This window comes from Sinocyclocheilus grahami, unplaced genomic scaffold (assembly GCF_001515645.1).
Source record: "Sinocyclocheilus grahami isolate Dianchi unplaced genomic scaffold, SAMN03320097.WGS_v1.1 scaffold260.1, whole genome shotgun sequence".
Classification (NCBI taxonomy): Eukaryota; Metazoa; Chordata; class Actinopteri; order Cypriniformes; family Cyprinidae; genus Sinocyclocheilus; species Sinocyclocheilus grahami.
This window is the reverse complement of record NW_015505439.1, coordinates 679804-703314: the sequence shown is the minus strand read 5'-3', so window position 1 is coordinate 703314 and position 23511 is coordinate 679804. Positions and strand designations below refer to the sequence as shown.

At 37.0% G+C, this 23511-nt stretch overlaps 3 protein-coding genes across 3 annotated transcripts; 2 read left to right on the top strand and 1 right to left on the bottom strand.

The window, feature by feature from the left end:
- Positions 1-5067: 5067 nt before the first annotated feature.
- On the top strand, positions 5068-13486 carry LOC107599075 (zygotic DNA replication licensing factor mcm3). Its single transcript, XM_016290560.1, has 17 exons — positions 5068-5251; positions 5412-5524; positions 7044-7252; positions 7330-7460; positions 7883-8121; positions 8245-8353; positions 8499-8652; positions 9371-9502; positions 9605-9813; positions 10058-10232; positions 10457-10583; positions 11344-11494; positions 11620-11760; positions 12117-12217; positions 12465-12529; positions 12811-12895; positions 13084-13486. Exons 1-17 carry the CDS (start codon positions 5177-5179, stop codon positions 13280-13282), a joined length of 2415 nt encoding a protein of 804 aa, XP_016146046.1. The 5' UTR covers positions 5068-5176; the 3' UTR covers positions 13283-13486.
- A 3162-nt stretch (positions 13487-16648) lies between these two features.
- Positions 16649-17805, top strand: LOC107599119 (interleukin-17F-like). The gene is made up of 3 exons (XM_016290619.1): positions 16649-16825; positions 17062-17240; positions 17422-17805. Exons 1-3 carry the CDS (start codon positions 16811-16813, stop codon positions 17663-17665), a joined length of 438 nt encoding a protein of 145 aa, XP_016146105.1. The 5' UTR covers positions 16649-16810; the 3' UTR covers positions 17666-17805.
- Positions 17806-17895: 90 nt separating this feature from the next.
- LOC107599074 (stathmin-4-like) lies at positions 17896-22974 on the bottom strand. Its single transcript, XM_016290559.1, has 6 exons — positions 22869-22974; positions 21757-21812; positions 20755-20850; positions 20413-20618; positions 20136-20327; positions 17896-19104 (listed from the first exon to the last, which is right to left on the bottom strand). The coding sequence occupies exons 2-6, from the start codon at positions 21767-21769 to the stop codon at positions 19045-19047; spliced, it is 567 nt and encodes a 188-aa protein (XP_016146045.1). The 5' UTR covers positions 21770-21812; positions 22869-22974; the 3' UTR covers positions 17896-19044.
- Positions 22975-23511: the final 537 nt, after the last annotated feature.

The window sequence follows — 23511 nt, the reverse complement described above, 5'->3', positions numbered from 1 at the left end:
GTTAGTGACAGCCCTAATTTTAATGTAAACATTTATTAAAGTACAAAGGAATATCTAAGGCATATTTGAGGTTGAAATGATTTGTTATTAAATAAATATGTTATCAGTGTTGTAAACATGTTATTATTAAATACATTTGTTATCAGTGTAACATTTTTTCGTCCCAGTGATTTGTTGCTTTACATTTTTAAAATCCTAAAACTTAATTTTTCTCTATAGGTTTAAATCAGATTTTGACTACCATATTTTCAATGTGGTCCTAGACTATTGGACCCCACAGTATATAACAGCACACCCAGACAACAAAGTATTTAAGCAGGACATTTTTGTTCAGGCCTGCAGATGGTATTTCGATTTTATGAAGAGAGTATATATTCTACATGAATATTCTATAAGATACACAAGAAGCAAGCAAGAGTTGATCTGTTCCTCCACCACAACACCATTGCCTGACAACGCTGAGTGTGAAATAAAAGTAGCCTCCCTTATCCCTCACCCCACCAACTCTCCCCCATTCTAATTTGGGCCAAATCCAGCTTTATTCCTTAAAGGTAGGGTATGTAATTTTTCAAAAACACTTTAGAAAACTGATTTGGGCCGAATAGCAAAACAAACTGGTAGCCAATCAGCAATAAGGGGCGTGTCTACTCGTGATGTGGAGGAGAGAGCTTTCAGTGCATGGGACGGACATTAGCCGAGCCGAGCGACAGAAAGATAGAGATGGCGGATAAAAAACAAAAGAGGAAAACGTCTGCGGAACGATAAGGCAAGAAGTAGGACCCGTGTAAATATTGGATCAGCTTTCCAGCGCTGGAGAGAACTCAAGGAGCGGAGGCCTGCGATCGGACGCCGAGGTTGCTTTGTTTCTTCTCAATAGGTGAGTAACACCGTGTCTACAACAGCTAAAGTCTGCCTACACTGGACGCGATCAAACGACCGTTGAAAACCATTTTAAATTTGTGTCAGCACGTCATAAATAGAACCAGGCAGCAGTTTTCTGTCGGGATTTGTTGTGCTGCGCCGCGCCGCTCACGTCTGATGTAGACACGGTGTAACATTGGTTTTGCTTTGTTTCACAGAACTAATCGTTGCCTGGGTTGCGTACGTATATGTGGGGCGGAGCTATCAAAATAGGGGCAAGACACTTTTGGGGTAGGGGCGTGTTTGTTTTGGTGATTTCATATGTCATCATTGGCTACCAGAAATCGCTTACCCTGCCTTTAATTTGAATGCTTTTGCTTTTGAAAAACTCATGTCCCAGACTCCAAACAGTTTCATGTAAACAGGTCAGTTATGCAAAGCCATACAGTACTGGATCTCAGAGGAATGTTGGCTAAATGGTAGATTATCGTCAGCAGTGAATTCATTTGTGAAAAACCAACTTAGTATTTGTGTTTGATTTGATTTGTACAAGTATTTGATAGTTAAAATATAAACTGCCTCCCTTAGACTGATTCCTGAGTCGAGTTTAGTCACAGTTGATCATAATGAGCCAAGTCAAGTTACAGTTCCTTATCATGAGTCAAGTCAAGTCACAGCTGATATTAATGAATCTAGTCAAGTCACAACTGATCTTCATGAGTCCAGTCAAGTCTCACATATCTTATCCTTAGATAGCTACTTTACAGAGCCCTCATTAGTTTCCCTGCCTTAGCCTTAGCCTTAGCCTTAGCCTAGTTTTGCCTCGCCTTGTCTGTTTTCTCCGGTTCTGATCTTCGCCTGGTTTCCTGGATTTCTCCCTTAGTCTTGCCCCTTTTTTGATTCTGTCTGCCGATCGTCGACCTGCACTAGCCCTAGGACTATTCTTGTGTTTTGCCCGCCATATACCTGTTTGTCTTTGTTTGACCCTGCCTGTTATGACCACGTCTCTGTCTTCTCCAATAAAAAGCTTGCACATGGATCCGCAAGTCTCACGTCTCGTCAGCCCCGTAACAGATATCTGGGATTTCAAAATGTGATTGTGGGACTTTTAAAATAAAAAAGTAAGAAAGAAAGAAAAGACATCCCATCACAATTCTCATAATAAATGTACTAAAAGAAAATTATTTAAATTTTAAAACTTATAATAATAAATACTTCTTAGTACTACAGCATATAACTAAACAAATATGCTTTGTAAAATGATTTAATTTGTTTTCAGTCTTTTTTCTTTAGTTGCCTTTGCACAGCTCCTCTCATAAGAACTGCAGTCAGAACACTGCATAACACCAAAAAGAAGAATGATCCTCCAGCCAGTAAGATGAAGCGTTCTCCATGCACATCTACAACAGACTGCTCTGGTGACCAGGCGGTGTGCTACGGAGCTAATGTCAAGTAAATAACTAGCCTGGTAGAATTGATCATTGTATACTCACATTATCCCCTGTGCTCCTGCTCCAAACCAGCATTAAACACTGAAAATGCGGTCTAGATATGGAGCTTACCATGTTTTGAGACATCCAAGTATGTATGTATGTATATGTGTGTGTGTGTCTATATATGTATATATATATATGACACTCTTATTATTATCTACTGCTACCACACTTCACTATTGCAGTTAAAGCAGACAAGGCTTTTAACCATTTTGCAAAATTTAGTAGCCTAGACAAAATACAGTTGTAAATAAGCATGTAAAATCAAAGATAAGAAAATTATACTTTTGAACGTGCCTGATCAGGTAAAGAGGGAGCAAGAATATGTGACATTTCATACAACAGAAAACATACTTTCAAAACGCCGGAACCTATTTATGCGTGGAAAAATAAGAAAATAAGTTACTTCATACTTTTAAGTAAAAGGGAGCAAATAGCCTAGTTATGTTTATATATATATATATATAGAGAGAGAGAGAGAGAGAGAGAGAAATTAGCTGCTCATCACCTGTGCGGAACCGGTTGAAAGCCACTCTTCGATCCTCTCTTCGTTATTTTTTTAAATATACAAGGGGTTTCATATCGATCCAAAGATTAAATCTGGACCTCAGACTTTTTGCATTTTAACCTTGGCAACTGCGCTGTGCCTGTCAAAGTCTCCACAGAGACCTTTTGTGTCGGTGGCTCCTCGTGAATGTGGTTACAAATCACTCAAACGACTCAGTTCAGTTCACAAGCATCACAGTTCACTCTTCGAAAGAGCAAAAGTCTGAACGAAAAAACGATATAACTTCAAAAACACTAACATTGTACAGTGGGCTTACATGATTATAAAATCCAGACAATTGTACTTTGATGTCTGAAGACTCGTTTTCTCAAAATAAAATTAATTCAATATTAAATTGTCCATCAGAAGCCATGCTTGATTGAAATGAAAGGTTATTCAAAAATACAAAAATAAACAACACATTACGGTACAGATATTCGCCGCTAGATGCCATTAAAGCATTGATGATAGATAATAAATGTTTACCTTTAAGTCTCTACTTACATTAGATTTTCTCAAATCGAAGCAATATGGCACAATGCACATGTTCTGGAAATGTACACAATTATAAGCATTTTGGAAAAATATTGTACTATTCGTATCATTTATCATCAGCTATCAGAAAAAAATATATAGGGACCCTTGCAGTACTGTAGATTTAAAGGAGAAAATGTTATGTAGGATCACCACTACAACTTAAATCACCATTTATTTCATTGCATCTTTTCTATACAGTGAAAGTGAATGGTGATTGAAGCTGTTGTTCTGCCAAACATCTACTTTGAAAGTAAGAAAACTACTATTTATTATTATGCTGCTATTTATGGTGGCAACTATAAAACTTGTAGGCATGTATTTAAAAATGCAAAATAGCCTTAAACAGAACTAATGCCCCCTTTCAAACATACTGGCATTAACTTTAAAGGGGTCATATGATGCGATTTCAAGTTTTCCTTTCTCTTTGGAGTGTTACAAGCTGATTGTGCATAGATAAGATCCCTGAAGTTGCAAAGACTAACGTCTCAAAACCAAAGAGATATTCTTTATCAAAGTTAAGACTCTGCCACGCCCCCCTAAAACGGCTCGTTCTAATACGCCCCCACATATCTACATCACTGTGTGGAAATATTAGCATAATGCGCCCAAATGTGCAGCAAAGAAAGAAGGCATGGTTTCAGTAACCGCAGTTAGTGTTGAAGCAGCATGTCAGGGAGACGCTGTGTGTTTCATTGTGAAAGCAAAAGCACTTTATTTGGCCTTCCGAAAGTAGATGCATTTAGGAACCTTTAAGATTACTTACAACAGAACAGCAATGCATTTTATGGACGACCGTTTCGTGAACCTAGGAGAGGAGGTCATTCTGACTTTGCTATGACAATCTGGTATTTGCTATTGACTGTTCAAATGCGGAGTTCTGCGCATCGTGTGTGTGCGAGAAAGAGAGAGAGAGAGAGAGAGCGTGAGAGAGAGAGGGGGGGGGTCACATCACTGTGGAGTCAGCTGTCTTAACCGTGGCTTGTGTACTGCAAACATATACCAGCTTCATCACTGTGTCTGTCACGCGACTCTGTTCCCCTTTGGGGCTTGAACTGATGGTAAAACCAATGACATTATTTACTCAGTGTCTTTACATTTATTTTGAAAGCTGACGCTCGCGATTATGTTAAGGGGAGTTACATTTCCGACGAGTGCTTGCGGTGTTCGACCAATCACAATGCACTGGGTCAGCTGGCCAATCAGAGCAGACTGCGCTTGTCGGAAGGAGGGACTTTGTAGAAACGAAGCGTTTGAGAGAGGCGGGGCATAGAGGACCTACAATAATGTACAGTATTTGAAAAATAATGTGTTTTTTGAACATTAAAGCATGTCAACATATTCTGTTACACCAAATACACAAAATAATGATCTTTAAAAAAGCATCATATGACCCCTTTACGTCGACGACATGTTTGTTGTCGGCAAAGACCAACAACAACTACAACAACTCCCCTGTCCGTAAATGCTGTTTTGTTGTGAGCGCATGCGCAGCACCGCCACACTTTTCGCGCGAAACACTCAAGCGGGCCGGGCGAATCTTCATTCTGTGAATTTGATTGGACGCCGCAACCCAAGAGACCGAATATGTTGATGAGACACCGGTGTGTCGGCCAATCAGCACTCGGATTCCACAGCCAGAGAAGCCCGGTGGCGCGAAAAGACACACAACAGTGCTGAGATCGACACGAGGTGCTTTGCACTGAGCATTTCTCAACACTTTTAAAAGCTATACAGAAAAATGGCCGTTGAAGTCCTGGACGATCAGGAAATGAGGGAGGCGCAGAGGGATTACCTGGATTTTCTTGACGATGATGTAAGTATAACACATTTATTATATATTTATTAACTATTAAACTACTGAAGTTAATGTGCCTTACAGGAACAAAGGCCCACTCTTATGAAGCATTATGTAAATTACTTTAAAATGTTTTTATGTGTTAACAAAATTTTTTCTGCGTTTCTACCTTTCCCAGCAAGACCAGGGCATTTATCAGAGCAAAGTACGACAGATGATCAGCGAAAACAAATCCAGGCTCACTGTGAACCTCAACGACCTCCGCCGCCGCAACGAGAAGCGAGCAGCCAAGTATGTTCAGCTTTTTAAATAGTTCTTCTACTTATACTTTACAGTACAGTTTATGTACAATGCATGGTTAAATTACATTATAGTATTTAAATGTGTATGTCTATATGTGTATATGTACGCACATAAATGTATTTGTATGTCACGCATAATAATTTATCAGTCATTCTTGAGACGTGGGACAAAACAGGTCCAGCAAGGGTAACTGCTATTAGCTTTAAAAAATTCAAATATTTTAAATGTCACGAGGGATTAATAATATAATTTATTTAACACAATTATCACCTTCAATTAAATTTTCTCATGATTATACCAAATCTGTGTTTCTTAATGTCCTCTCACTACGTCTAAAAACAGTGTGTCCACAGAGAAGGGTTCAATCATTCATATGCAATAAAATGGATTAAAATGTTTTTTTAATGATGAAAAAGAGCTTGTTTTATCAAAAGCAACACTTAATAATATCTCCTATCAAAGCAAGGTTGTTTTTTAATGACACATGCATGTTTCATAAGATTTTAAAGTTGCGTCCCCACTTTTTGTCAACACTGTCAGACATTCAATAAAATGTAATAAAATCAGGGAATATCAGGGGCAGCTGTCACTCTAAAGGACCCCCTCGCCACAGTTCACCTCTGCAGAGTACATCAGTGTCAGACAGGATCTGCTAAGTTTTAGTTTTAGAATATTTTAAATCCTAATGTTAATATTTCCTGTCACAGCCATGATATGTCAACACCATCTTCCAATTTCTGAGGAAATTATTTGAAATATTTAGATAATTGTATTCTCCTGAAGCAGGTTCCATTAGCATCTAGCATCAACAGAAACAAATTAAATGGCTACTACATGAATTCCATTGGTTTTGTGAAAGAAATGCCAAATTTGTCAACACCGTCAGATGTCACCGCCATAAGATTTTGTGTTCCAATGATATATCAAAATACTTCAATGTGACTCTTGATTAAAAGCTTTATAAACAATAACATACTCACTGTTTGTTGTTTGTTTTAATACAGTAATTGACTGATTCAATGTATTTGATAGTTAAATAGTTATTAGTTGATAGTTATTCAGGTTTTCGTCACCACCATCAGATGTGTCAACTCCGTCAGTTCTGTCACCTCCGTCAGTTGAATATTTTGATAATATTTCATTATGATATTTTATATTTGTTGTGGAATTGTCGGTCACATGTGAAAGTGTAATCTGTCTGCTAACACGAGAATGTGTTTTGAAATGTTAAAAACATCTTGAATGCTGTTAAAGATAAAGTTGAAATTATATTACACAGTCCAAGGTAAAAAAGCACATTTTGTTAAAAAAAAGAAAAGTTGGGAGTTTGTATCAAAGCATAGCTCAGTAGCTTAGTACATATAAGATACATAAATGTAGTTTAATTTGTCTGAGTACAAGGTTTTATTTTTTCAATTTTGCACCCTGTTTTGTCCCACTTCTCAAGATTATAGTTTAAGGTTATGACATGTTTTCACTGAAATGAACTCTGGTCTCTGGTCCTCAGGCTGCTAAATAATGCTTTTGAAGAGCTCCTGGCGTTCCAGCGTGCCCTGAAAGATCTGGTGGCTTCAATAGATGCCACTTATGCCAAGCAACACGAAGAGTTCTTCATCGGTCTGGAGGGCAGCTTCGGCAGCAAACACGTCTCCCCTCGAACCCTGACCTCTCGCTTGTTGGGTAGCATGGTGTGTTTGGAGGGCATCATCACCAAATGTAGGTCCAACGTTATATATGTACGTAAAATGTTGCATGGATGGTACATTGATAAAATGTTCTCCTTCTATTTACAGGCTCTTTGGTGCGTCCCAAAGTAGTACGCAGTGTGCACTACTGCCCAGCCACTAAGAAGACCATGGAGCGCAAATACACCGATATGACCTCTTTGGATGCTTTTCCTTCAAGTGCCATTTATCCCACCATGGTACTGTATTTGTCCCACCTGACCACTTAGATTAGTGGAATAGCACAGGATCAGGAGATTTGAAACGTTTTAAATACCCCAAATTTGATGATGACCTTGTAAGGAACCCCTTTCTAAAATACATAGTCACTTATGTATTTACAGAGTCGTATATTAAATACAGAGTATGTATTTAATAGAGACATATTTATAGTCGTTTATAGAGTTTGATATTGTAGAAACAGCAATGTCAGATTTTTTAAATTAAATAATACATTTGATTAATTATAGTAAAATAATAATACAGTTATTATCATATTGTTGTTTTTTTATGCTGAACTTTTCTGTAGCAGCCTGCTGGACCTCTGTTTGATAATCCCTGCTCTAGATGGTTCATAAATGGTTTCTTTAATGTTCTCACTTTCTATATTTGATCCATTCAGGATGAGGAGAACAATCCACTTGAGACTGAGTTCGGTCTGTCCATCTATAAGGACCACCAGACCATCACAGTGCAGGAAATGCCGGAGAAAGCGCCTGCCGGTCAGCTGCCCCGCTCTGTGGACATCATCCTGGACAACGACTTGGTGGATGCTGTAAAGCCAGGGGACCGTACGCAGGTGATCGGCACCTACCGCTGCCTGCCTGGCAAGAAGGGGGGATTCACCTCGGGCACCTTCAGGTAAAGCTGTTTTGGAATTTTTTCAGTATAAAATCAGTTTTATTGTAGAATTGTTATTTAAAATATATAAATATTATTTGCTAAAGCTTTTATACGTTTTGTTCCCCGTGTGTGTTTGTTCAGGACCATCATGATCGCCTGCCACGTCAAACAGATGAGCAAAGAAGTCTCTCACTTCTTCTCTGCAGATGATGTGGCCAAGATCAAGAGCTTCTGCAGAACTCGCTCGAAGGTAAGAGGATTGAAGTGTAAATGTGTTTAAGATTTGGACACATAACTGTTGTGTAATAGATCTAAGCATTTGTACACATGCCTAGTGCATCACTAATTTGGGCACAAGAGTTTTGTAAAGTAATGAATGGTTTCTACTCCTGTAGAATTTGTTTGATCAGTTGGCTCGCTCCCTGGCCCCCAGTATTCATGGTCACGAGTACATAAAGAAGGCGATTCTGTGCATGCTTCTGGGAGGGGTGGAGAAGGTTTTGGAGAACGGCTCACGCATTAGAGGAGACATCAATGTGCTGCTCATAGGTATTTACTTGCTTAGATTTGCACAGATGATGTTCTAAAATGAGAGACATTTAAGGTAACATGAATGATTCATATTTACAAAATGTTTTCTGTGCTGGACATCAGATTGAGAACGCCACAATATTTGTTTTTGTAGCTATATAATTTGTAATTAGGTCCAAATGAAACCTGCATTTTTTTTTTGCTATATTCTGTAGAGATTTAGTGATATTACATATATAAAGTTTATTTGACATAAAAAAGCTTTAGGTTTCAATGACTTTGAGGATCTAAACCAGGTGTTTCAAACTGTTTGATGCCCCAAATTTGATAATCATCTTGCAAGTACCCCCTTTCCTAAAATATAGAAGCCCTATTCATACTCTGTGAGAGAAATGGTAATAGTGATGTAATAATGTCAAATTATTATTAAAAAACGACTTCACCTTTGGGTGCTGTTCTTTACAGACCCAGCAGATGGCGCAGAATTTATCCATTTACTGGATTTAAAAAAATGATAACAGATTAAAACAAGTGTAAATATCAGTTCATTTCTAAATAAATATATGTACTGATTATGAGGGGAAATCTGCAGAATGGATTTAAACCAAAATATATTATTAGAAAAAAAATATTATTGACAGTATTATACTCTAATTGGTAACTTCAAATACAATCAATTTACACAACGTAAGATGATAAGATGTTTCAATTCTGCATATATATCTCTATTTCTCAGGTGACCCCTCGGTGGCCAAGTCTCAGCTGCTTCGGTATGTTCTGCACACTGCTCCTCGTGCCATTCCCACCACAGGCCGAGGCTCATCAGGTGTAGGTCTGACCGCAGCCGTCACCACTGACCAAGAGACAGGTACTGCGTTTCACACACACCATCAAGACAAGAACCCATAGGTTCAATAATAACAGCTTCTTTTTTTTGTTTTCTTAATATTAAGCTGTGTCTGTCACTCAGGTGAGCGACGTCTCGAGGCTGGTGCCATGGTTTTGGGGGATCGAGGGGTGGTCTGCATTGACGAGTTTGACAAAATGTCAGATATGGATCGCACTGCTATCCATGAGGTCATGGAACAGGGACGCGTCACCATCGCCAAGGCCGGCATCCATGCTCGACTGAACGCCCGCTGCAGCGTCCTGGCAGCTGCCAACCCGGTCTATGGCCGAGTACGTGCTTTATTTGGTGTTCGTAAGATCTGAAATATCTAAGTAAATGGGCGTGCATTGTTTCATAATGTTATTCTTAATAAATATCCAGTTTAGTTCAGGCAATCAGACTTGATAGAGCAAGGATCTGGATTACAGCTGATGCAAATTGCAACTACTCATTGCTAGTCATTTCTTTGTATTTCATGTTCTATTTTATGAATTTGTCTGGGTCTTTTCATGGTTTCTCTCTCTTCGTCTGCAGTACGATCAGTATAAGACCCCCATGGAGAACATCGGTCTGCAGGACTCCCTGCTGTCTCGTTTTGATTTGCTCTTCATCATGCTGGATCAGATGGACCCAGAGCAGGACCGCGAGATCTCCGACCACGTCTTGCGCATGCACCGCTACAGAGATCCTCATGAGCAGGACGGAGCAGGTACAAGCTGATATACAAACATTTTATACTATTTATTTTGTGTTAGGTGTGCCATTTCTGTGCAATTAAGGTCATCAAATAGAGTTGCTTAAAAATGGAATAGGAGAAAGTATTTTAACATAGAAAATTACATTCTGTGATATATTCTGTATTACAAATGAATCATGTTGCAAATAGTCTCTGCTGTAGTGTTTATTGGACTCCCATGCGTTTGTGTGTTTCAGCTTTTGCTCTTGGTGGTACTGTTGATGCACTGGCCACTGAAGACCCTGATGTAACTCAGGAGGAAGAAGAGGAGCTACAGGTGTACGAGAAACACAATCCACTCCTCCATGGCAGCAAAAAAGTAAAGTAAGGACTCGTTTAATTTACTTCTCTAATGCAAATCTCAGTGGTTTACTCAGACCAGATTATGTCTGGTTTATTATATTGCCACATGGCTTCAGGCATGCCCCTATATTTGAATAGTGATGCCATGTTTTGCTTTTCTACTTTTTCAAGAAAATATATTACTGTTTAAAGGTTTGGGGTTGGTAAGATGTTTTTGAAAATCTCTTATGCTCACCTAGGGTGCATTTATTTGATCCTAAATATAGCAAAAGCAGCAATATTGTTATATATTACTGCAATTTAAAGTAACTGTTTTCAATTGTAGTAAATTTTAAAATGTAGTTTATTGCTGTGATTTTTTTCAGCAGTCATTACTCCAGTATTCAGTGTGACATGACCCTTCAGAAATCATTCGAGTATGCTGATCTGGAAACATTTCTTATTATTATCAATGTTGAAAACAGTTGCGCTGCTTAATATTTCTTTGGGAACCGAGATATATTCAGGATTATTTAATGAATAGAAAGTACAGAATTGATTTAAAATAGTAATCTTTTGTAACATTATAAATGTCACTTTTGATATATTTAATGCGTCTTTTCTGAATAAAATATTCATTTATTTAAAAAATCTTACTGCCTTTCAACTCCAAAGGTAGTGTAGTTTAATAATGCATAAAATAAATGTGGTACATGCTAATCCTTTCTTATACATTCTTAGCTGTATGTAAACCCATTATTATACACCAAAATGTTAGTTTTTTTTTGTGATCTTTTTTTAGGGACCGAGTGGTGAGTAAAGCATTCATGAGGAAGTACATCCATGTTGCCAAGGCTCTTTCTCCTGTTCTGACTCAAGATGCAGCCAATCACATTGCAGAGGAGTACTCGCGTCTGCGCAACCAGGAGCAGCTCGGCTCTGACATCGCACGGGTAAGTGCAGCCGCTCAACAAAGTTATGAGTTGGTTTTTTGGTCAGGTATTGGTAAATAGTTGGTAAAAGTTCTTATGCTGTCAGGTAACTAATCTGAGGAATGTGTGCTGTGTTTTGTCTTCAGACGTCGCCGGTCACTGCTAGAACCCTGGAGACTTTGATCCGTCTGTCTACAGCTCACGCCAAAGCTCGCATGAGCAAAGTTGTGGAACTGGTGGACACCGATGTTGCTGTAGAGCTTGTGCAGTTTGCCTATTTCAAGAAGGTCTGTTTGTTTATATTGTAGCTCATTGGTCACAGTTGTTTACTTGATATTAGACAGATTTGAGTTCAATTATAATGACTTTTATCCTTTAGATTGGTGTTTTAAGATATAGATACCTTATAGATGGAGTTTACAGATCCCTACTTTTTAATTTATTGTACTTCTGTTGAACTTAGTTTAATTTTCTGTCAATTAAATTAATGTCTCCGTCCCTTGTTCCCCGTTTTTTTAGGTTTTGGAGAAGGACCGTAAGCGCTCTAGAAAGGGTGAGCAAGACATATTGTACTTCTGTTGAACTTAGTTTAATTTTCTGTCAATTAAATTAATGTCTCCGTCCCTTGTTGCCCGTTTTTTAGGTTTTGGAGAAGGACCGTAAGCGCTCTAGAAAGGGTGAGCAAGACGCAGAGGATGAAGAGGAGGATGAAGTACAAGACACACCTCGAAGACTGAGAAAAAGGTCTAGTGTTGTTCCACGATAACTTTGCAAAATCATTGATTATGAATTTTCCAAGATACACATACCAATCAAAAGTTTTTAAGACTCTTGAAAGAAGTCACAAAGCTCACAAAGGCTGAAATTATTTGATCAAAAGCACAGCAAGAACAGCAATATTATGAAATATTATTACAGTTTCAAATAACTGTTTTCTGTTTTTAAATAAATTAAAATGTAAGTTTTCTCCTTTTTGCCTTTCTGAGCGCAGACCATCTCGGGGCAGTGAGTCATATGACCCCTATGACTTTGATACTGAGACTGAAGTACCACAAAGTAAGCTAAACCAACAACAAACATTTTATATTTATGCTGAATGGGTTAAATTAATTTTACATTATTTTTTAAAGTAAATACAACATATTATAAAAAACATATTTGAATTATTTTTTAAACATAAAAAGATGTTTTTTAAATAAATAAAATGAATGTAATTAATAAGTAAATGAAAATATTATAATTAGATTGTTTTAAAGATTAAGATATTTAGATATATAGAAAGCATCACTTTTAATCATAATGCACATTCAAATGATATGAATAATTTTGGTTCTCAGTTCAGTCCCCAGCTCCTGCAAGTCAGGATGAGGAGCCAATGGACATTCCTGATCAGAACGGTCACACAGAGTTGTCTGATGACAGGTAGGCATTTAGGATTTGTCTGCAGAGATTTTGGGTATCTCTTACACTCAGCATTTTTAAAGGGCTGCCACATTCTTTTGAAGTGTTGTTTCTGATTAAGTTCTAAACAGAAACTGCATGGTCTGCAGGACAGCTGATTGTTTCGGATGCTGTATGTCTGACGCACCATGTGTGTGTTTTTGCTGTAGGTTGAAAGAGTTTAAAACCGCATTGCTGGAGGTGTTCCGCTCTTCTCATGCTCAGTCAGTTGGCATGATTGCTCTGATGGAGGGCATCAACAAGAGCTGCCCATCACCATTTAAAGAAACTGAGGTCCGTGCCGCCCTCAGCCGCATGCAGGACGACAACCAGGTTATGGTGGCTGATGACATCATCTTCCTTATATAAATGCGTTTTCTGGAGAGTAAGAAAATGACAGAGTTCAAGTGTAGATCTATTTCAGAAGATTTGCAATGTTTATTTTCATGTTCTTGAACATGCATACGCATTCACTCAAGACATTTTCAGTCGATTTTTCTTAATGTATATTTTTCATATGCTTGTTACATGCATACAAATGCATGTATTAAAAAATGTGTACTTTACATTTTTTGTTATTTTTCTCTCTGTAACATATGTTTAATGTTTATCAGCATTCTTAGATTTGGTTAATATTCTTCAGAAATTAGCCTTTTCTGTTGGCTTTTATATTTTTCTTAAGAATAGCTTGGACCAGTGCCTGCAGATTATTTTAAATTTTTGTTTTACAACTTGTAAATACTGAATTATTGTTTAAAAATTATTAAACCACTGAAAATGTAAAAAAAAAAAAAAAAGTGTCAATAATGTTCACTAATATACTTCTGAATACAGTTGTTCTGTTAGAGTTGTGGCCTAGTACTCCGCACACATTGAGCTGTGGTGTGCTCAAGCAGGAGATGGAGGTTTCAACTCATTCTCCCCATCCCAATGTTGTCCTGTCTATTCTGCCTCTGTCAATAAAAAGTGGCAAAAACATTTTCTCATTGACTTAATTGTATTTTTCTACAGTATACTTATACATACAAAATATTTACGAATGCAATACATACTGTACTTTTTTAATATACAGTACAAAAAGACTAATGATCAAGATCTAACATTACATAAATCTCTGCTCTTTTGCATAACACGAAAAAGCCACATAACCTCAAATTAGTCATGCATTAGACATTCTTAGTCATTAGAGTTACTGATTGCCCTCATTGCCCTTTCAGTCTAATGTGGGTTTTATTTGTCTGTGTATTATTATGACTGGATTGTCTCATAGATGTAGAGCAAATGATGATTTAAATGCAGAGTGCAGCTCCTCAGTTGTAAACCTTTCTGCTCAAGCATGCAGACGCATCAAGATGCGTCTTCTTACTGTCCAGCTTCCCGGTTCATTAAAACTGGTAAGTGTAAACTTGTGGTGGTGTGGGAGCTGGAGAAACCCTAGTAAGGGGATAAAACCTACAATCCTGTCGTCATTTACAGGTACATCTCAAACAATTAGAATATCATGAAAAAGGTCAATATTTTTTGTCACTCATTTCAGAAAGTGAAACCCATATATAGATTCATTACACATAGAGTGAAATATTTCAAGCCTTTATTTCTTGACATTTTGATGATTATGGCTTACAGATCATGAAACCCAAAATTCAGTGTCTCAGAAAATTAGAATATTGGGTAGAGAATCTATGGGGTATTGTCAAGAGAAAGATGAGAGACACCAGACCCAACAATGCAGATGACCTGAAGGCCGCTATCAAAGCAACCTGGGCTTCCATTACACCTGAGCAGTGCCACAGGCTGATTGCCTCCATGCCACGCCGCATTGATGCAGTAATTCATGCAAAAGGAGGCCCAACCAAGTGTTGAGTGCATAGAAATAAACATACTTTTCAGAAGCCTGACATTTCTGTTTAAAATATCCTTTTTTATTGATTTTATGTAATATTCTAATTTTCTAAGACACTGAACTTTGGGTTTTCATTATCTGTAAGCCATCAAAATTTCAAGAAATAATGGCTTGAAATATTTCACTCAATGTGTAATGACTCTATATAATATATGGGTTTCACTTTCTGAAATGAGTGACAAAAAATATTGACCTTTTTCATGATATTCAAATTTTTTTTAGATGTACCTGTACCTAATGTCGCTCCAAACCTGCATAACTGACTTTCTTTTGTGGAAAAACGAAAATATTTTGAAAAACGTTGGGAACCAAACACCATTGGACCCCACCGACTTCCATTATACAGTATGGACAAAAAGACAGCTGAGGTTTCAGGTTTGAAATGACATGAGAGTGAGTAAATGGCTGAATTTAGAGTTTTGCAACTTTTTGCAACTGGTTCTCATGCCATTCAACATTAAACATACCATTGTTGTTTTTCTCGCCTGCTTGTAATGTCATTTTCTAAGAATGACTCAGGAGATGTTATCATATGCTTGTGGTCGTGCTAGTGTTGGCTGCTGGAACATACTGTTTCAAGAACCAAGTCAGCACTTCAGTGACCTAAATTGAAACTAGTGGAGGAGTATAAGAGCACTGTGTAGGGCTACAAGTGTCAGTTGGTGTATCTGGGGCATATTTAACACTGAAATTGCCAAATGTAACCCGTTCATCGTGCTCTTAATAAGCGCTAATGCTTTACAATAGGGCTCTATGTATTAAAAACTTGAAAATGAAACTTTAAGATCTCAATAAGCAGGCTAGACACACTTCGATTAGACATCTTAGGTTTTTTATGTGCATGTACATGCATTTGTATTAGTTCACATACAGGTGCATCTCAATAAATTAGAATGTAGTGGAAAAGTTAATATTTTCCAGCAGGATTTGACACCTGCCCACACTGCCAAAAGCACCAAAAGTTGGTTTAAATGACCATGGTGCGGGTGTGCTTGACTGGCCAACAAACTCACCAGACCTGAACCCCATAGAGAATCTATGGGGTATTGTCAAGAGGAAAATGATAAACAAGAGACCAAAAAATGCAGATGAGCTGAAGGCCACTGTCAAAGAAACCTGGGCTTCCATACCACCTCAGCAGTGCCACAAACTGATCACCTCCATGCCACGCCGTATTGAGGCAGTAATTAAAGCAAAAGGAGACCCTACCAAGTATTGAGTACATGTACAGTAAATGAACATACTTTCCAGAAGGCCAACAATTCACTAAAAATGTTTTTTTATTGGTCTTATGAAGTATTCTAATTTGTTGAGATAGTGAATTGTTGGGCTTTTGTTAAATGTGAGCCAAAATCATCACAATTAAAAGAACCAAAGACTTAAACTACTTCAGTCTGTGTGCATTGAATTTATTTAATACACAAGTTTCACAATTTGAGTTGAATTACTGAAATAAATGAACTTTTCCACGACATTCTAATTTATTGAGATGCACCTGTATATATGGGTCACTTTGTCTCAGCTATTACCAGCAAAAACCCAGTCCTTTCAGAACACAATCAACATATCCTGTCAAAGCTGCTGACCCATATAAAATGCATCTGCTGGTGTACAAATTTGTTATTCAGAAGTCTGCTGATGTGTATATGGGTGAAATGTGAGAACGTGGGAGAGTGCAGAGTTTAAGTGCCCAAGTTAAACATACAGTGAAACAGAAGAACCTCTAATGAACACCCTTCTAGCCACCTTTCATATGTGAAAAAATGCTGCACTGATATTACAAAAAGACACGCATTGCAAATTGGTCTTCATTATCAGAGTTTAATGTTCTCAAGATGATTATCTACAGTACTCCAGATTTGTCTCTCTACGTCAAGATCAGGAAGTTAAAGGCTTCCTCACCAGCCTATATAAAGAAGAAAAGGTTAGATGCAGGGCTCAGACACTTGCTGTCCTTTGTGTACCAGCTCTGAACTTACATTTTTATTCTGAAGATGCAGCTCTCTTTGGTGAGTTTGTCACACCAATGAATTAAACTCTAATTATGTTGTTCTTCATTTTAGGGGAATACAAGTGAGAAATAATCTACTTGAATTTAAAAATTGACTCGCAGGACTAAAGTTTGCAAAGGCTTTTTGTTGTTGATTTTCACCTTTAGAGCTTTCGGATGTTTAGGCAAATGAACAATCTCAGAACAAACCGTTCAAGCAACACACTGCAGTACTCTTTGTCTCCATCTCCTCAGGTTTTCAGAGCTGTGCTGCTGCTTTACCTGCTTGCCCTGTTATTAAATGGTGCTTCTTCTCAGAAAAAGTCTAAAAGAAAATCAAAAAAAGGAAAGCGGGTCAATTTGGATGCATCTCTGAACCTCACAATGAACGTCCCTCTGTCTCCAAGCAGATCTTTGTCACCATGGACATACGAGTGAGTCTTTGATCTGATAAATCGTTACAGTTGTTCATTTTGATCTCATATTATATGTGTGATATGCGGGGGTTCTTGTGCAACAAATACGCGAATCATAGCAATGATTTGGAGTAGTTTTGGATAGTTTGGTTAATTGTAATTTTTTTGCAAGTGAATTTTTAGAAATGTTTCAATTCAGAGAATCCTGGGACAATTCCCGAATCCCATCGAAAATCTCGGAGGCAAAATGTGAAAAAAAAAGCTGTTTAACTAAAGATGGTAAAGAAGACTTCGGACTGGAATCTAAACCAATCTACTACCAGATCAACGTCTTGAGGAGAGTGAAGAACAAAAATGCTATGCACTATGCCCTTAAACTAGAGACTAAAATAGTTAGTCTGGGCTGTACATGTGTTCTACCCGTTGTTGTGCCTCAGAATTAGTTCTATACTGTACTCTTACTATATTATATATTGTGTATATCTATATTGTTGCATTAATCTGCCTATAGGTACAGCGAACTTCTGTTGCATTGATCAGCTTTGTATTTATTGTCTTGATGAATAAAATATATTGTAACATTTTCTTTTTAGTTTTGCTTTGTAATAGTTTGTTTCAGTGCAATAATTGTATGAATAAGACAAGTTAAAATGCACAAAAAAAAAATCTTGGCTTTAGTTAAGAGAAGCATTTATTTGACTTTAACTGGAGAATTTAGTCATCTGGAAATTACAAACACAGGGAGCATTTATGTTCCATTCTTACATCAATTCTCATCATTGCACGTTCAGCGCCTCATTTTTGATGCTCCAGACACCAACATCAAACTCCTTTTTCTTCGTATAGAACAAGTAAAATAAACTGACAAGAATAAAGCTCAGTGACATGCCAAAGCAAAGTGCACTATTCATTTCTAAAACTTTCAAAGTATTTTCCAAATCCAAACAGGAACTTTTTCTCACACCTGAGTGCTTTCATTCTTCATTTCTGAGATGCCACTATGTGTTTTCCTACTGATGAGCATCCTAACAAATATAATGAATGAAAAAAGCTAAATGTGCTTCTGAGTTGTGCTTAAAGTGACGCTGTGCTCCACTTTTAATGTACTGTATGTAAAAGGGATTTGAGCGTTCACATTTACAGGCATCCAGAACATTCTAATCTAACCTTAATTTGATCATATTTCTACCTCCCATAGTCGCTGCAGGAAATGTGATATTGTACCTCTAGCCACCTGATTACTGATGCATATTAATGCATATTGTATAAGCATGCCTGAGGTTCTATGAAACCCTGTTGATTATTGAATATTGACATCAAACGATAATTAAAGACGCTTGAGCCAAAGCCTCAGTAGATGGCACATGTTTTGGAAAAAGATGCTTTTGTGGTTTAGACTGTAAACAGATATTTCCATTAGTGAGGGGTGACTTTAAGATGTAGTTTTTATCCGTACTGGTTACGAAGGTTATAAAAAAGCATCTCATCAATTCTACTTCCTGTCCTTCTTCATGTCATTTCAAAAGATGGGTTTGGTATATTCATTCTTTTTCTCTGAAGCAACCTGCTGAGCTCTACAAAGCAACATACCCTTAGTGCACCTTGCATTGTCATCTAGACAATATCGTCCTGTTTTTAATAATATTAAGTAGTTTTGATGTTGTTAAACCCCACAAAAGCTTGGTGTGTTGCAAATTGTCATTATCAATGTCCAATATGTCCCCTTTTTTGAGATGTATTGGCTACCGTTTGCTTTATTTTCTCTTCACCGGTTTCATCTCCCTTGACTATAGTCAAGCTGTCCAGTGCAGCAGGCACTCCTCTACCGGCAGGCCTCCTCTTTCAGCTCTTTGTTCTTCCTCACCTCCTCTGCATGTTTGTCCTAAATAGACACACAAAAGAAAACTTACTCGATGTGTGTTCATGCATGTATTAGTGTGCCTGAGGGAAGCTAAATACAGTGGCATAAACAAAGTAAAGGAACAATCCACCCCTTTCTAATGCAATATTCATACTGATTCTATAATTAGACTGGGAAGGGGCTCAGATGCACAAAGGCCAGGAACCCACTGAATGTGTAATTGTGATAATATTGGGAAATTGGGAAATTTAGGCAATTTTATTATTATTATTTTCAATTTGTAAATATTTTTAAATATATATTCAAATATATATATTAAATATAAGATTTTATATTATGTTCTATATATTAAACATACTTATACATATATTTTTAGAGAATCATTACTTTTATTCCGCAAGGACACATTAAATTGATCAAAATAGACAGTAAAGACATGCATAATGTTACAATAACAAACAAAAAAATCAGATAAATGCTGTATTTTTGAACTATTCTAAAATAGAAAACAGTTATTTTAAGTGGTAATAATATTTCAAAATATTACTATTTTTACTATTACTTTAAAAATTTTTTTTTTTTTTTACTATTTTTGATTAAAAAAAGCATCCTTGGTGAGCAAATATTATTATTTTTTACTATTTACTATGTATTTTATTTTTTTTTTTACTTTTTTTTAACTTTAAAAAAAACAGCCTGGGTGAGCATAAGATACTTTAAACTTTTTTTCCCATAAATCCTATAAAACCTCAACTTTGGAATGGTAGTGAATTTACATGAAAAATTACATGTATGAAGGTAAAGGAAAAAAAAATGATTGTAATGACATTTTTAAAAGTTAAAAACATTCTTAGTAAAGTTTAATGTTTTAGCTATGCATAATCAAATGAAATACATTTTCATCAGAAATAATCTTTAAAGTCCAGTTCTACATTTATTCTTTTTAAATATCCTGTTTCCCTCTGAATTATGTCTCATTACTTGTAAACAACAATTTGCATTTAATAAGTGCTTTAATAAAGTACTTTACATGCCTGGCAGTTAGTTTGTACCTTTTCCTGTAGTCTCTCCAGCATGGCAGCAAGCAAAGCCTCTCGGTTTTCTTTGATGGCCTCCATCTTCTGCTCCAACTTTTCTTTAGCATTCTTGATGAAGTTGGTGTTCTCCTCAAAAGCCTTCTGGATGACCTCTCTCTCATGCTCCCTCTTCTCAGCAAGATGCTTTAACATCTCAGCCTCCTGAAACTGGGGAGAAGAATACAGCTGCAGCATTAAAATCAGACCGAAGAGAGGAATGGTTTGGGTATTTGGTTTGGGTGTAAATTCAGACCTTCCGCCTCTCCTCAGCAGCTTCCAGTTTCTTTTGGATCTCCTCCAGTGAGGGGTCCTTACGCTGGGGCATGGATGTGTTAAGCTCAGGCACGCCATCAAAAGAGGGGGGTTTCAGGATCACCTCAAATGCCTGGCCCGAGGCCCGCTTGTTTAGCTCGATGACCTCCATATCTTTGATCACACACCAGTTGAGATCCACTGCATCTTCAAGAATGATCACACACAGATTACTGTGAGCATAATGTTATCAAATCTGTATTATATTTAAGATCATTGTATTGTAGCGATAGAGATGTGTCTATAAAGTATAAATACCGATGAGTAATGTTTTATTATTTACCCTCAGCCTTGTATGTGGGGTTTTCTGCAGGGTTTGAATTGATGCAGGAGCACAGAAGTGACACTAGAGGGAGCTCCTTCACCTTGTCTCGATATGCTGTGTGGAGAAATGTCAGGCAAGTACAAAATTCCTTGTAAACATGAACAAAGCCTGCATTCTGTCAAAGATCCTGATCACTCTTGGTTTAAGTGCAGAAAATTAGAGATTTTAAAAGTAATTAACTCATTTAAGCACATAAAATGTCTCAACTACCTGACAGATATCACTAAATAAACCGGGTCAAGTAAAGCGCTCCTAGAGTATTTTTACTTGCTTAAGATAAAAGTATACCTGGTGACACTAGAGGGAGCTCCTTCACCTTGTCTCGATATGCTGTGTGGAGAAATGTCAGGCAAGTACAAAATTCCTTGTAAACATGAACAAAGCCTGCATTCTGTCAAAGATCCTGATCACTCTTGGTTTAAGTGCAGAAAATTAGACATTTTAAAAGTAATTAACTCATTTAAGCACAAAAAAATGTCTCAACTACCTGACAGATATCACTAAATAAACCGGGTCAAGTAAAGCGCTCCTAGAGTATTTTTACTTGCTTAAGATAAAAGTATACCTGTGAAATGCTTAAATATAAACAGAAAATAATCTCTTTTCGATCGCATTTAGCCAAGTAGAAAACTTTAAGGTGGCTCTCTCACAAAATCAATTAATGGCGTGATTATGGGGGCGGGACTACATGTTTGCTTGGCCAATGGGAGTTTGGGGGGATTGTTTGGGAAACTTGTTTGGAAACAGGTTCATTTCAAATAAATTACGTGTATTTCAAATATATAATTATAACAATTTCGAATTTATAATTATGACAATATAATGTATATAACATGTCAAAAAAATATGCTTAAATATAATGTGCATGATATTTGTTACTCTGGAGAAAAATATTCAAATTTTGAATTTGACAATGGGGGCTTTGGAGTTTGGGAATCCGGGCTGACTTCTGTAGCTTACCTGCCAAGGTCATGTTTATGCAGTATTGTGTGTAGTTTACAACCCTTCACTCTGTCCTGTTTAGAGACAGGGAGAGAAAGACAGAAAGAAAGAGAGGATTAAAAAAAGAGTATGTTGTTTTTTACCACAAGGATAAAACACTCTGGCAAAAATGAACAAATAATTACTACAGTAGCATTTTATGTCAAATGCAGATCCATTGTGCATGAGATGTCTGAAAGGAGCTTGTTGTGTTGTGGCGGGACACTAGAGGAGCATGAATTCAGATGAGGAGCAGCAGGGAGTGTCACGCACAATCTCTGTATTGTTACTCTGCCTCAAAGCTGCCACTTATCAGTATACAAAACAATTATAGAAAACAATAGACATTACATAAATCCTAAAACCATGTGCAAAACTGACATGTTGAGCTGACTATGGAGAGACACCACTGAGAGAGAAGCATTGCCCTGCCATGTTCATAAATGAACACACAATACTTTTGTCCAAACACACACTTCCTGCATGTAGTTGTTTACTTACAGCTTGTCAGTTACCATATTTGTCGCTACATTGTCACATCACCGTTACAAAACAAATTGATATGACACCTTTATATATTGTTAAACTGTTGTCCCAAATGGCATATGTTCATAATGTCAGGCTAAATGTCAGGCTAAACAGGCTAAAATCCGCTCTCAAATGACTACATTAATACAAAACGCAATAATAAGTAACAAAATGAATCCAAATGCAACCCTAATCACTGCAGTCAATGTGTATTTGTGCAAAAGGTTGTTTACTGACTCTTGCCTTGGAATGACATAATCTAGTACACTCTTCAATTATGTCATCTTTTAACACATTGGTGCATATCTGTACACAGATACAGATACATTTGCCAAATACATTCCCATTTTCATGCATATAAAAGTTGTTTTGAATACATTATAGATGGCAGACAGAGCATGTTATAAGAACACTGAGTTCCCTTTAGAACTCTGGTGCAGCACATTTAGTCTTAAGCTCAAAGATAACATTTTTCATTTTTAGTAATAAATGCAAGTCAGATCACAAAAACATCAGAGCACAGCAAGTCTCCTCTCATTTGATTTTGTGATGCCCACACTTACCTTTTCTCCTTGATGAGGTGGTGTCCCTATCTTCCCCCCTCTCTCTTTCTGTCTCTTTCTCTCTCCCTGGTATCCTCTTTTTCACCTCCCTCTCTTTTGCTCCGTGCCTGCTGCTCCTCGGATACAAGAGCTCAGAAGCATCAGCAGCAGCACCCCTCCTAGCACATGACATCATCTTCCAGTGCTGCTATTGGACGAGGTGAGTGGCAGAGCACCTTTTCTCCATCACAGTGTTAACTCTTTGTGCCTTACTGCAGGTGTCCATGCAAAACAGAGGATGGGTGTTTTCCAACACATAATGTAGATGACAAGAAGAATTACAAATGACAGAGATTAGAATTCACTTTACAATAATATCAAAAATAATTGAACATTAATATTAAGAAATATTAGTAATAATAATACAACAAAAGCAAAAACAAAACAAACATTTTTCTTTTTCCAAAATATAGTATATATTTTCAAAATATATTATATTATATTAAATATTAAATATATTTAAACATTTATTTAGACCACTCATTGCTCTACTGTACTATATCCTGTATTTTTCTAAAATATATTACATATATATTATACATTTAAATCAGACGTTACCCTCTGTACTATATCCTGTATTTTCATAATGTATAAACTGCATCTG

Bases quoted from the DNA above. Each gene is read 5' to 3' on its own strand.
- LOC107599075 (XM_016290560.1), top strand. From the start codon at position 5,177: ATGGCCGTTGAAGTCCTGGACGATCAGGAAATGAGGGAGGCGCAGAGG. The intron at 8,354-8,498 runs GTAAGAGGATTG...CTACTCCTGTAG, and splicing joins TCTGCAGAACTCGCTCGAAG to AATTTGTTTGATCAGTTGGC. The intron at 11,495-11,619 runs GTAAGTGCAGCC...TTTTGTCTTCAG, and splicing joins TCGGCTCTGACATCGCACGG to ACGTCGCCGGTCACTGCTAG.
- LOC107599119 (XM_016290619.1), top strand. The intron at 17,241-17,421 runs GTGAGTCTTTGA...GTTTCAATTCAG, and splicing joins TTGTCACCATGGACATACGA to AGAATCCTGGGACAATTCCC.
- LOC107599074 (XM_016290559.1), bottom strand. The intron at 20,619-20,754 runs GTAAATAATAAA...TCATTCTTGAAG, and splicing joins CCCCACATACAAGGCTGAGG to ATGCAGTGGATCTCAACTGG. The intron at 19,105-20,135 runs GTACAAACTAAC...GTGTCTATTTAG, and splicing joins TGGAGAGACTACAGGAAAAG to GACAAACATGCAGAGGAGGT.